This window comes from Gavialis gangeticus, unplaced genomic scaffold (genome assembly GCF_001723915.1).
Source record: "Gavialis gangeticus isolate Ggan-Ray unplaced genomic scaffold, GavGan_comp1, whole genome shotgun sequence".
NCBI lineage: Eukaryota > Metazoa > Chordata > Crocodylia > Gavialidae > Gavialis > Gavialis gangeticus.
In genome coordinates this window covers 15,198,587-15,212,699 of record NW_017729016.1, presented here as the reverse complement: position 1 = coordinate 15,212,699, position 14,113 = coordinate 15,198,587, and the positions used below count along the sequence as shown (strand labels likewise).

The following is a 14,113-nucleotide window of genomic DNA, read 5'->3' as shown; positions in this document are numbered from 1 at the left end:
CAGGTGGGAGGATAGGGGCTGTCTATCTGTACGTGGCTGGTTCAAGCCCTGGAGAAGATAACTGACATTGCTGGCTAATACCTCGTGTAGCAGGGATTCAAATACGAATATGAGCCCAGTTCCTCAAGTGAGCAATCAGGACCCCATCCCTGCACACCATACCCCTGGGCAGACCAGTCCTTATTCTCTTTAGTAAGTCTGCTGATGTTTGTGGGGCTCCCTTTTGATGTAAGGGTTTATAAGCCTTATGGCCTCAGGTTTACTCAGCCCAAACTCCCATTCAGATGAAAAGTCATAATCTCTTGCAGGGAGCAAAAGTCGGGAGGGTTTTGCCACCTAGCACAATGGAAGAAGGGTTTGGCCGAAGGATTTCATGATTTGGGCTTGTCAGCAATATCTCTGGCACACTTAATCAGCAAGCTGGGCTGATTGGAGTGCTTTGTTCCTTTTCTAGCCAAGCTGAACTCTTTGAAAGAGGAATTGCACAGGTTAGGTATTCAAGAGCTCCCTGGTAAACTGTGGGTGCAGTCTTACTGTATGTGCAAGAAGAAGCCAGACATGCAGGGTACACAGCAGGAGGGGCCATATCCAGGCCGTCCTAATGGGTGCATCTTATTGCCATTAAAAATATTGTGGAGGCTTTGCGGCTTCCTTGGGGCATGTTATCATGGCCTGATCCAAGGGCTGGCCATGACTGCGAGATCCGCTGTCTGGGCTTATGCAGAGCTGCCTCCCGCCTGAAATACACAGGGGTCACTCCAAATGGGTAAAGAAGAAGGGGAGGGAAGAGCTAACAAGGTGTGATGGGATGTAGATGGGACTTGTCCACTCCCTGTGGGTGTCAGGGAGCCCAAATGGGCTCCTGGATGGGAATCTCTGGCTTCCAGTCTGAGTCTGCAGTATGTGAGGTCTGAAGGAGTCTGGGCACTGCCTTTCATGGGTGCAGGCGTAGGCTCTTGGAGGGCTCTTGTCTAAAAGTTCAAAGCTGGGGGTCATGGGTTGATCTGTGAAGTCCACATTTAGGCACTTGAGAACCCAATAGTCTCATTAAACTCTTCAAGGGCTATGTGTTCCCAGCACATCTGGAAATTAGGCACCCCACTATGGCCTTAAGAGCCTATCCTGAGACCCCGTTTGGAAAGTCTTGCCCCTTGCTCTTCGGGTAAAGGTGAGGGAGGAACAGGAACGAATGCAGTCACTGCCATGACTAAAGCAGACTTCCTGTGGGTCTGGCGGCAGCACGCTCTCTTGCGGTTTTACCTGATAAGCCCCCACTGAAGTAATAACTGGGAGCAGTGACATGACTGGGCAGACGCCTGCATGTGTGGCACGTGCCTCCAGCTGTTGAATATGCACTAATGTTGCACTTTTCCCTTTCTTATTCTGACCTTTCTAGTTGGTGCCAAAGCTCTCCAGGAACTACCTGAAGGAAGGTTACATGGAGAAGACTGGGCCAAAGGTGGGGTGTCACGTATCGTATCTTTTTTTTTTCATTCATGCCAAATGCATGCAAGCATGTTTTGTGTTGTGCTGGGAACGACATAATGGTTACCCAGTCACTACTTATTTTCTACAGCCTGGTGCACTGAACCTCACTGTTCAGGGCTTTGTAACCCCCTCTCGTTGGAGTGGGGAGCTGTGGCAGTGAGGACAGTCACAAGAAGAAAGGAGCCTGTTAAACAGTAAAAGCACCTCTTTATATGCAGAAATTCACCTGCATGCAGAGAACCAGCACAGGCACCACTTAAGTCTGTTGAATATAGAAGTCACGGTGGCATATTTCACCCAAGCATGAAGAAACATCCTAGATCTCTACACACAGCATCAGCACCAGTGTAGCTGTGCTGATGAGAGGTGGCATTTATTTATCGCTGTTGGTATGTGGGTGTGGGCCCTAGCATGGATGGAGTTGCATCAATATACACATTCCTTGTACCTGTACAGAAATAAGGTATCTTGATGTATAGATTTTTATATCAAGATAGCTGCAGATGCCATAGAGGGGCAGGTGAGAGTTGTATCGCTGTAACACAGCGGTTCCCAAGCCGTGGTCTGCAGACCCCTGGGGCTATGCAAGACATCTCTGGGGGGTACATGGGAGAAATTCTGTAGTGGCAGATTTAATTTTCATTATAATAATAATTGGCATTGAAGGGGTTAAATTTAAAACGTATGCTGGTGGGGTTGTGCAGGCAGCTCATAAGTCTGGAAGGGGGTACGCAATAAGAAAAAGTTTGGGAAGCTCTGCTCTAACGGGTTTGTTAGATTGGTACAACATTGTGGGTAGACGGGGTCTCACTAGAAGGTTGCTGTGTGTTGTGCTTGGGCCTGGGCAGCAGCAGTGTAAATCAGCCACATGTGCATAGTATAATGTGGTATTCATTAAAATAATAGCAGCTGCTCTGTGCTCTTGTGCCTGTCTGGCTTCAGAGCTGCAGAGCATCTCCTTATATAGCCTGACAGATCTTGGGAACTTCCCACCTTCCTTCTTCTTTTCCCACACGCACGCATGCGCGCACATACACACACACACATGTGCGCACACACACACAAGCTGGGAACTGGGTTCATCTTTTCAGACTCAGGAGCTTGTCTTTAAGAGGGTAGAATTCAGTTTCTTATTGTCTTTTAAATTCATGTTCCAAGGGGGAGAGCGATGAGAGATTGTAGCTGATGGAACAGAAGCATTTTGGAAACCCAGGCCAGATAAATTGCTGGGGTCATTTTGCTTCATTTGGATAGTGATTTTTTCAGGAATTGCATGCTCATCATTTCCTTGACTGTGGAGCAGGGCCAGAGAGCTTTGTAAGATGCACCGTTTGTAAAATGGAGTAGATCACAGCCCCCACCCCGATTAGTTAATGCAGATCAGAGATATGCCGAGACTCCAGATCCCAGTGTGCCATGCTGAGATCTGCAGGGCTCAGCTCTGTATTAAAGACCAGGCTGGCCAGCGTGAGCATGCGTTGGGCAACCCTGTTATGGCAGCAGGTGCTGGAAACGTGAGCACTGGCCAGCTGTCTTCAGCATCAGCACCAGGCATCACAGTGCTCTGCAAGTGGCTGAGCAGCGAGGCTTTGCCAACGGTATTTAGTGCAGAAACGCCCTTTTCTTAATTTGTAGGAGAGAACTGGGAAACCTCACAATGCTTTCCAGAGCAAACCAGTCCTTGTAGATGCTTAGACCTGGGATGGTAGTGAAGTACCTGGACTAGTTAGATTTGAGCATCCACCGATTATGAGAATCCTAGAATTCAAAACAGTGGGAATCGGCTGCTGAGTTAACAGATCCATGAAAATGAATATGACCAGCTGCCAGGCTCGTTGCAGGGCCTGAACTTGAGACTCCTATTCCGGGCCAGCAAGGTGCTGTCGGCACCACAGGGACAGCACTCTCCTCTTAGAAGGCAGGAAGCAATTTGTGTCATTCTCCAGGAGTCCTTTTGGCTGTTAGAGGACAGATTAGTAAGACTAGATTGACAGAGCAGAGGGAGAATGGCTGACAGCTGAACATGTTGGATGGAAGGAAGTAGAAGTGTAAAGGTGACCTGTAAGTGGGGGGGAAATGAGTCTTTTGCATCTTTCGGAGGTGCAGAAGATGGCCTGAAAAGGGATTGTATTCCCCCTACCCTCCCAATATCCAAAACAGGATTTTGGGGAATTCCACTTATTGGATCACAGTTGAAAATGTGGATTTTTCCTGCATCTGTTGCAGTCTGGGCTGAAGCAGCCTATCTCTTCCTTTTTCACATCCTTGTGACAAGTATTTAGCAGAATTCACAGATTTGTTAGAATGTGACAGGCCGTGCCACGAGTGCTTCTGCTTTGGCCTTGAACTTAAGCCTCTGGGTTGTCAGCCATGCTCCTTAGCACCAAGGCCACCCAACCCCCAGGTTGTAGCTTTTCCCTCCTCCCTGGCTCTGACTAGACCATCAAATCCAGACCACATTCCCTCCCAACCATGCACCGCCTTAGGACCTGCACCACCCCAGCCCCAGGTTGTAGCCGCACACAGTGAAAAACCAGGGGCAAGGACTCCTTATTGTTTGAGCTGCAGATTATAGCTATGCCAAAAACACACCTGTGCTAGCAGAGCTTCTCTTTGTCATTAAAACACGTCCCAGGGGTTCATCCACTTTAACATATATGGGGTTCAATTTTTTTCTGAATCAAAATACTGTATGTGCTGATAAATAACTGCAAATCCTGGCCCTAAAAGACCATGAGAGGGAGGACGCCAGGACAGGACGTCTAAGCTGTCAAGGCACAAGCTGAAGCTGGGAGTGCTGTAGTTGGAACAGAAGTGGATCCTGAAACATTTGACTGAGCAGCTCATCAGTTCAGCTCTCTTTCGCTCCAGGCTAAGATTCCCATTAAAAGACACAGTCGTGTTCGTTATACTGGCAAGTTTTGCAAGTCACCCACTCCCTGGCAGCAATACCCTCTCTGCCGGTACTGAGCTTTCTAACCTAACTCAGCATAGTGCTACTTGGAATGACAATGAGTGCATGTACACATTCATTAATGCACCGTAGTTACTGTGCAGTAGGTTTAGGACTTGGATAACCAATGCTCAGTAACTTATGCTACTGCGCAGCAGCACCGGTGCGTGGGTTTTTTCAGGCAGCCTAATACTACTGCACAGTAGCACAGGTTTTGCCTGGCACCCTATTGCGCAGTGTTATTAGGCTACTGCACAGTTAATGTCTCATGGGGAAGCCCACACTGATGCCCTGTAAACTCCCATGACATCTCTCCTTAGAGATGAGCCGTATTTACTTTCCTCTCTGTTTAACAATTACTTCTTGACCCTTTAGCAAACAGAAGGCTTCAAGAAGCGATGGTTCACAATGGACGACCGGCGGCTGATGTATTTCAAAGATCCTCTGGTAAGATGTCCGACTGCTCCGGCAAAGAATAGCCGTGGGCAGAGTTCAGTTTCATTGCAGGGAAAGAGAGGATACGTAGTTCCTCCCAGGGAGCACAGCCCCAGTCAACCACATCTGGCACACAACAGCCTGTTTCCCCCATCCTTCCCTGCCATGTCTACGAGCCCCCACTGGGATTTACCCAAGTCAGGCACTTTTCAGTCTTTGTTACATCAGACTTTGCCTTTTGTCCCCTTCTCTGTGCAGTCACCTCAATGGTGGGTTGCACAAAGCATCCCAGGGGAGGCAGTTGCTCAGTCCAGAAGGGCCTCGGTGCTTCACTTTTCAAAAGCCCAGCCTAAAACCTGATGAGCATTGCTGTCATCCTCACAAGGCCAGTCAGTATAACCACATGACTTCTCTAGTGGCTTCTGGAGCAAGTAGAGGGGCAAAGCTACAAAGGGCTCAGTGGTGCCCACAAACCATCAAAAAAGTGCTGTAAAGGCATCAATCCTTGCTACATGCCTAGGGAGTACGTGTGAAGATGCGATCCCCCCAAAGGGCTGAGCTTGACCTCGTTTCAGTGGAGCTGCTCCTTGTTCATTCCCAGGGTCGAATAGCAGCCTTGAAAAGATACAAGGAACGAGCTCTGTGCCTTATATCACTGAGCTGCTGCCAGTCTCACCCTCTACATACCAGCCCACATACCATTTTCTCTTTGTCTCGACTGACATGTTCTGTGAGAGGTTCATTGTCTTTCAACCAGGCAACCAAACAGAGCTGTGTTTCCATTTCATGGTGCAAAGATCACATACGTGCAGGCATACGCACTTAGTCGGACACGCAGGGCGACTTGTTAATCTTCCTGCCTGAAAAAATAGCAGGCTCAAGACACTGGAAAAGTAGCAGGGAAAATGTCAAGTTAGGAATATGTCAAGAATACTGGAAGAATTTGTGTAGCGTGCCATTGGGAAGTCACTGTGCCACTGGGCGCAGGCCCTAAATGATGCGACTAGGATAACTGCATTGAACACAAGGAGGCAGCGAACTCCAGAGCCCATGGAGCTGTGCTGTTTTGCATTCTGTGGGGAAGAGGTTAGAAGTGGGAGAGGTAAGCTTCTGCAACAGGGCTCCTTCTTAGAAGGAGGTGGAGACACACAACGCGTCTGGATTTTGAACACCCTCAGGTTGCAGCCCAGGGGTTTGGTTTGGCGCATTAAGTTACAAGTGATTTAACAAAAATCACCATAGCAGATTCATAATATTTTGGGGGGTGGGGGGGGAGGTCTAACCTCAGAAGTTGATTTCACACACACTGCTCTCCTTCGATGTGGCAGGCAGAACAGCCATTACCACGCACTGAATGACCCACATTCCCCAGCTCACCTTGAAAAGGAGCTACGTTTTGCAAGTGCTCTGAAGTCATTTATTTGTCGTCTTGCAGGATGCCTTTGCTAGAGGGGAAGTTTTTATTGGAAGCAAGGAAAACAGCTACAAGGTCCTGGAAGGACTCCCACCATCCACCCAGGGAAATCACTGGCAGCACGGAATAACGATCGTGACCCCAGACAGAAAATTTCTCTTTGCTTGCGAGACAGAAAACGATCAGCTAGAATGGATTACAACTTTCCAGAAAGTTATCAGCAGGCCAATGCTGCCTCAGGAATACGCAGGTGAGTCGTCTCACCAGGCTGACGGCCTTGGTGGACACAGTCCTTCACATTAGAGGCAAGGGAGGCAGCAGAGATGGGGAGCCTCGCACCTCATCCTCAAACCCACTCTGCATGAGGCAGCTTCCTCGGGGGCTGTCACTTCTGTGCCCGTACCCCATCCCTCTGTCTCCCTAGGTAAGTGGACTGCAAACTCTTTAGACCAGGGTTGTCTCTTGCTCTGTGAGTGTTCAGTGACCCCCATCGAGTGATCTCTAATAATAATAGCCACTCTCACCTGAATTGGTACAGCAGCGTTGGCATCTGATTGATGGGACGTGGGAGAGAACATGTCCGTGGCTCTCCTGGAGGGGACCTACCAGGCCAGAATGGAGACCCACGAGCGGGGAGCTCTGCCGTGCTTTTTCTGCTCTTCATGTCTGCCTCTGGCACCTCTCATGCACATTGGAGACGGAGCTTATAAATGACTGTCCATGGGAGCCCCGCTTACAATGGTGCTTATGGCCTGTCATGGGGTCTTGTCTGCCCTGGGAAATATAATCATGCTTGCAGGCAGTGCTGAGCAGTAGAGCCGACCAACAGGATCCTGGCAGGTTTGTGCCGACAAACACAACTCACGTTCAGCATTGTGTCAGCTGGTGCCCAAGTTTTGCCACAACCTGCTGACACCATGGGAAGTGTGACTTGTTCTTGTCTAAGCGTCACGTCACGAATGCGGTCCTTTCTGGTCGTGTTTCTAACTGGACAGTACTGGCCCAGCCATGGGTAACGCTCACTCCAGGCTGGACCAGGTCGGGGATTGGATCACAAAGGACGGCATTGTCTCTTGTTCTAACACGAGCTCTGTTGTCGGCTTTTTATTTCAGTGGAAGCCCATTTCAAGCATAAACCTTAGACGAGACTGTCTGGGTGGACCTAAGGAACGAGATTCTGTTTACAACACAACGTGGTTTTATTTGAAATGTAAAAATTAATAATAATAATAATTACAAGCCGTCATTCACCTAATCATGTTGGAAGGCAAGAAGGGAGCACTTCACGGCAGAAGCAATGGAGAAGCTGCTGAGCCACAGGAAAGCAAGTTGGACACTTGTCTAGGTAGGCACAGCCGGGCTTGTTTTCGGCCTCCCCGGTGCTCCTCCGTAGACGACATCTCCGTGTGCAACCATTTTGTGTATCTCACTACATTAGGTAAGGAATTGCCACAAAGACTGAGCATGTTGTCAATATAGTAGACTCTGAACAATGTGCAGCGGGATGCCCCTTGGCCTGTGCTAACCTGTAATAACACAAGCTGTCCTCTCTGGTCCGGGAAGGCCTTGTTCAATGAGTTTGGATGGACTCCGTAAGTAGTATTTTCACAGGGTGGCAACAAATGACTTACCATTCACAATATACCCTAGAGGTGTGATGTTTGTCCACCTGGAAACGTGGTCAATGGCTAGAAAATGGTAAAACCTAAAAGGTTTTTCTGTGAAAAAATGAAACTTAGCTTGTGATGCAAGGAAAGAAAGCTCTTTATATATCCTCTGTAGAAACCTTCTTAAGCTACCATTTCAACAACCAGTTAGACTAATGGTGGCTGGGTTTTGTTTGCTTGACTTTCACCTCCTGTGATGTTCCAGTAGTTCAGACGTGAGATGGATACATGATTTGATCCTAGTTTTGGATCTGAACTTTCCCAGAATTTGGGGCTTGTCTGGACTAGTTACTGTCCCGAGGGCAAACTGGTAAAGTCCTGATCCAAATCCAAATCCCCTTCGAATTCACATCTGGTGCTTCGCTCTGCATCTTTGGTGTCAGCACACTTAGTTTTTGGCATTTCTGCTCCCTGTGGGCTAGTGGATTTGAATTCGGCAGGCTTTTCTTGAAGCTCTTGCTGTCCTGAGTCTCCTCAACAACACGTTTTCTTGTATCGCAAAGGATTGGGGATTTTCAGAAACTGTGAAGTCCTAAGAGACTACAGAGCTGAAGCTTAAAACACAGCGGAAAAAAGACATTACCTTTTAGTGCAGGGAAGGATGAATTATAAAGAGTAGGGGTCAACGTGACGCATCAGAAAGCAGTATTACACGTTCTGCTGGGTTTGGCTGGTACGAATGCCTTAAAAAGTAAGGAACCTGAGTATGACTCTTAAGGTGTTTAACGTAAGGCTCCCAGCCATAAATTTCCTCGGTATTATGGCACGTGGGCAGTATATTCTAGACAGTCTCCCAAATGCATCCTTTTTTATTCTGTTTTACGCTTAAGGTTGATGGTAAGGAAACAGTTTGTCAAGAAACCCTCTCGATGCCAAAGTGTAGGGTAGGTGGCTGCGTAGGGTATCGTTCTGTACCAGGACCCCTCACCGACTCTGGGAACATTTGCCCCAGACCCCTGCAGTGCACTTCGGAGGGAAGATCTGTGCCCAGACCTCGGACGTGACCCGTGACAAACTTGATTTGCATCCCTTTTGACTCTACTGGGTGGGCAAGGGATGCAGGACTAGGAAGGCATTTAGGACATACAGCATGAATCTGTGCAGGGGCCAACATCCCTGAAGCCAGTTCACTCCACGCAATTCCTTCCGTGTTGCTAGTGTTGTAACCTGCTAACGGTCTCTCAGTGTTTCTTTTGAGATGGAAGGGCTGAGCTGAATGAGACGCTAGCTAAAAGCAAAGGGCTGTACCCGTTGCAGTGCCAGCCAGATGTCTTTACAATGTACAGTAAAAGCACGTGACTGCCATGACTTGAAGAAAACTGCATGTGCACTTTGTAGGGAGCTCGCACAAAGTGGAATTTGAAACGGCTCCAGCTTACGTGGTCTTGTGATGTGTAGATGTTGCTAATGACCGATTCTCAACATGTCATACAGGTGAGGTCCAAATAATTTAACGTAGGCAAACGCCACGCCTTGTAAGCGATGGTAACTTATACAGCAGGGGAGTGTGCGGAAGTGGGAGCGGTTCCAGCAATCAGAGTTGTTGGCCTCATTAACTGCTTGCCAAAGTGCACACCCAAGAAGTGCCCATTACTGACAGAGGAATGTCAATGCGGGGAAAGCCCGGCCTTTTCCCACGCAGCACGTCCAGCTGGGGCCAGGGGAGACAGGCCCATCAGGAATGACAGTGACAGCAGGCTGGGGTTTTAGCTTTATGCAGTGGACAGGGGGAATCCGGCCCTGACTCAGACACTAACCAGACACAAAAATCAAAGCCCCGCACAAACACTGCTGCTCTGAGACCACTCCTAATTATAGTAGCCTTCCAGTTTGGTCACGGAGAGACCACGGCATGAAAACAGGGAGGTCGGGCAGTCTTCTCCCAGCATTGTCCTGTCCACAGCAGGGCGAGAGGCAGCAGCATATTAGTGACATGTATCCCCCACCCCTACCAAGCCTACGAGTCTCCCAGTGACCATATTCCAGGCCCAGGGTTTTTTTTACCCTCTCCGCTCAGCCTTGTGTCCCCTTTCTTTATTTGCCCCTCACTGCCAGTCCAGAGGTCCAGCATCAGGGTTTTGGGACCACTTGCATCCTCTGCAGAGGGCTTCAATACACTATCACTGTTGCACAGGCCTTCAGGGTTGCACAATGCAAGTGCACTCAGCCTTATTACATGGTAGAGGAAGAAACCGTGGAGCATGCAGGGGAGGGAAGGACAGCATTGCAAAATGGATCCAGAGGGGCTCCCCTGTGGTGCGGGCCGGGTGTGCGGAGATGCTTTTCTGTTGCCACTGCTTAGACTCCTAGAAAGACGGGGCTGGAAGGGTCTTCGGGAGATCATCTAGTCCAACCTCCTGCTCAAGAGAGGATCGTCCCAATCCAAACTGCCCTGTTCTTGCAAACAGCAGGGAAATCATCAGCCACAACTACCGGGCACAATGCCCCGAAAGTAAGAAATACCCTTTAATGCGCTGCAGGTAAAGCAGTGTCCTGCCTACCCGGCACTTGGTTCAGCTCCAGAGGCAGGGATTTTGGCACGCACTCTGCTTTTCACAGCACCCAGTCCAGAAACAGGCCGTTGGACCGAGGTGTGAGGGGAGGAGAGGGGGTCCCAGCCTGGGAGATCCAGCTGTTGGACTAACGCAAGCCACTAAGCGTCAATGGAAAGGCTTGGTTGCCATGTCCGGGTTTCACAGAAGATGGATGATAGGAAGGGAAGGAGAAGGAGAAGGAGAGAGTTCTTGTGGGGCCATTGACACGGGCTCAGTCAGGCATTAACCCTGCCTCCAGATCTGTAAGGAAGGCGTGATCCAGGCCGAGGACAGTCACTCATTCCAGCCAAATTGTCACTGAAGTGGTTGCACTCTTGCTGCAGCCTGAAGAGGAAGCTGGGCCAGGGGTGGGGGTGAAGCCAAGGAAGAGCGGAGGGTGAGGTGTGCTCTGCTCTTGACTCGTACCCCAGCTCTCTTCAGTCCACCTCAACCTGCCAAACTGCTCCCTTTGTCTCTCCCTTCTCCCTGGCTCAGACTAGACCATCAAATCCAGACACTTTCCCTCCCATCCATGCGCCGCCTTCGGACCTGCATCACCCCGGCCCCCAGTTGTAGCCGCACACAGTGAAAAACCAGGGGCAAGGGCTCCTTATTGGTTGAACTGCAGATTGTAGCTGCACCAAAAACACACCTGTGCTAGCAGAGCTTCTCTGTTGTCGAAACGCGTCCCAGGCATTCATACACTTTAACATTTGTAGGGGTCAATTTTTTTCTGAATCAAAATACTGTATGTGCTGATAAATAACTGCAAATCCTGGCCCTAAAAGACCATGAGAGGGAGGACGCCAGGGCAGGACGTCCGAGCTATCAAGGCACAAGCCGAAGCTGGGAGTGCTGCAGTTGGAACAGAAGTGGATCCTGAAACATTTGACTGAGCAGCTCATCAGTTCACGCTCTCTTTCACTCCACCCTAAAACTCCTGTTAAAAGATACGGTCCCGTTTGTTATACTGGCACAGACCAGTCCTGCAGGAACAGGTTTGTACAGACATATGCACTGCAGCTGTCCTCGGCTTTTAGTGCCTCTTGGGGCCACATCTGTTGGAGTGAGCTGGTGCAGGGGGGCTGGCCCCAAAACACAAAGCTTGAAACGGTCTCTCCCTGCCCGTGCCCACCCACAAACCACATAGCTGAAGATTAAGCCCAGGAAAACACTCACCCCTGGCCCAACTTCCTCTTCAGGCTGCGGCGAGAGTGCAAGCACATCAGTGATTATTTGGCTGGAATGAGTGACTGTCGTTGGCCCGGATCACGCTTTCCTCGCAGATCTGGAGGCAGGGTTAATGCCCGACCGAGCCCGTGCCAGCGGCCCCACGAGAATGACTTAGAGGATCCGAGGACGTGTGTCGTGTGCCACAACAGTTTGTTGCGACAGATTTGCTGACAGTAAGTGTTTGTTAGTGGTTGCCCCATTTGTTTCAGGGCAGGAACCCTGGGAGGTTTATTTTGTGATACTTCATATTATGCCAAGAGGTGTTTTGGTTTAGTTTTAGGGGGTCGGGAGATTTGAGCTTTTCTGTTCATTGATACCCATCTGTTAGCACCTCCAGACATTATACCCACTCATGCTTCCACAGCCCCTGGGCCAATGTTATATGAGCTTGCCTCCACAAACTGGTTGTTGCACTTTTCCCCCTGTAATCCTCCTTTTTTTCTGATTTTGCCAAAGCTGCTTAAAGTGACATTTCAACATGGTGCGATTCATGCAATGAAAGAAAACGGTGGGTGAGGAAAATCGAAATGGCCGGACAGGTAGTAGTGCTGTACGTAACCGATTCTGAATTTTTACCTGAAGTAATTCAAGGTGCCCACGTAAATAATGGAACAATACGTTGACGTGTCCAATGCATTTCTTAAGTTAGTGTTTGTAAAATGAAATCCATCTTGTCAGCTGTATACATTTGTTATGTCACTGGTAAGAAAATGATGGTACTAAATGTCATTCAAACCAATAAATTATTATGTCAAATCAATGGAACAAGTGTGCTGGTAAGTCTGTGGCGCAAATCATGTGGCATGAAGGATGCAGTTCAAGTGCGACCTGTCCACTGCCCGTCTAGCGTTGCTAACACCAACATTTGCAGAATTAAAGGAAACTATTTCTGTGCTGCCTCCTGCAGTGTTCATAACTGACTTCACTTGGGCAAAACTAGTGTTTGCTTACGAAGCCTGCCCCCGCTTCTCGACCCAGTCTCAAAGCAGGACGAGCTGCTAAATTTGCTAGCTAGACAGCAGTGTGAGGCTGAAAACCCAGTCCTTTAGATAACAAGTACGTGGGGAGACGCATCCCCTCCATCTCAGGCCATGAGTCAGTTTTTCTTCCGCTGTGAGCACTGTTTCCAGCTGGTGCTGCGCGTCGTGTTGGCACCTGTTCCCCACACGGCTATGCCAATAGGAGCCAAGGTGCTAAGCTGGCCAGATGCAGTGTGGGTAGTTAATTGCCTGCCTTCTAGCTAGGCAGATGTGGCAGTGCCCTTCGCTTCCTGTTGCCCAGAGCTGGCACTGTGGAGTGAAGCAGCTTGAAAAGGCCTTGGGATAAAAGGTGCAATATGAATGTAAGAGATTTTTTTTAATTAAAAACCCCCAAGGCTGAGAACGTACTGAGCTCTCTAACAGAGAGCATCCCAGGTGCCAGGATGTGCTTGAACATACAACACGTGGTCCCTGCTGCATACTGGCTTGCTAGCTGTCGAGCCTGGCCGAAGTGCTATCATCAACCAGTGGAGTGCTAATGAATGAGTCCCCGGTGGTGTTAGGCTATTCAAATAGCAAAATCTAGCTCTAAGTTAGATGATCCTGATTTCTCCCAAGGCAAACTGTGCTGGGCCAAGCTGACCTTCCCAACCTTACTCCAAGAGCTGTTCTCCATGGCATCTTGCCTGCTCAACAGTGCAAGGCCAAAGAGCCCTCATAACCAAGCTGCTTTATTCCTGGGTGAATCTAGGTGGCAGGTGAGACTGGGGTGCGATGATTACGCCCCTTCTGTGACTTGCTGTTCAATACAAAGTTTTCCTCCCTTCTGTTCACTACTCAAAAGCCAAGATGGGTCACGTGCTTCAGTGAAAGAGTGGAGCGAGCACTATGCCTTCTGCAGGCTCGTTGCCCACTGGGTGCCTGGTGGCTGCAAAGTGTCGCATGTTAATGTTTAGCAAGACTTCCTGGGCATGAAGATGAGCCCACTTGCTGTGGGCTCAGGTGGGGAGGAGTGTCAGCCCCACTGTTATTTCTGGGTCTCAGGCAGCTCTGGGATTGCTGGCAGTGTTTATTAGCATAGACCCTTAATCAAGCAAGTGGTGATGATGAAGGCGCTATGCTAATAGAGCCCTCAAGAGCCAGCGTCCCAGAATGCACTGAGCTCCTCTGCTCCCTTTTGCCGTACTAATGATGACCCTGTGCTCTGATCTCAAAAAGGCTAATAAGTTCCTATGCCAAAATGCAAGCAATGAGGAGATGCTGTGGGTCACCCCACAGTTGGGAAGGCCAGCGCTTTTGCTGAAGCTGATGTAGCGCGAATCCCAGGCCTTCCCGCATTGCTGTCCTGCAACACATGCTGTATCCTCTGCAGCCCTGGTATGGGCTTCTCGGAGAGGGAAGGTTGGCCC

At 49.4% G+C, this 14,113-nt stretch overlaps 1 protein-coding gene across 2 annotated transcripts in view; it reads left to right on the top strand.

Moving 5' to 3' along the window:
* Positions 1–11,130, top strand: part of ADAP1 (ArfGAP with dual PH domains 1) — a 114,391-nt gene extending 103,261 nt beyond the window's left edge. For both annotated transcript variants that reach the window (XM_019512912.1, XM_019512911.1), the window contains 4 exons: positions 1,397–1,459; positions 4,817–4,888; positions 6,312–6,540; positions 7,404–11,130. In XM_019512912.1, the coding sequence (XP_019368457.1) occupies positions 1,397–1,459; positions 4,817–4,888; positions 6,312–6,540; positions 7,404–7,432 (393 nt within the window). In that variant the 3' untranslated portion in view covers positions 7,433–11,130. The remainder of the gene's footprint in view (positions 1–1,396; positions 1,460–4,816; positions 4,889–6,311; positions 6,541–7,403) is intronic.
* The last annotated feature ends 2,983 nt before the right edge of the window (positions 11,131–14,113 follow it).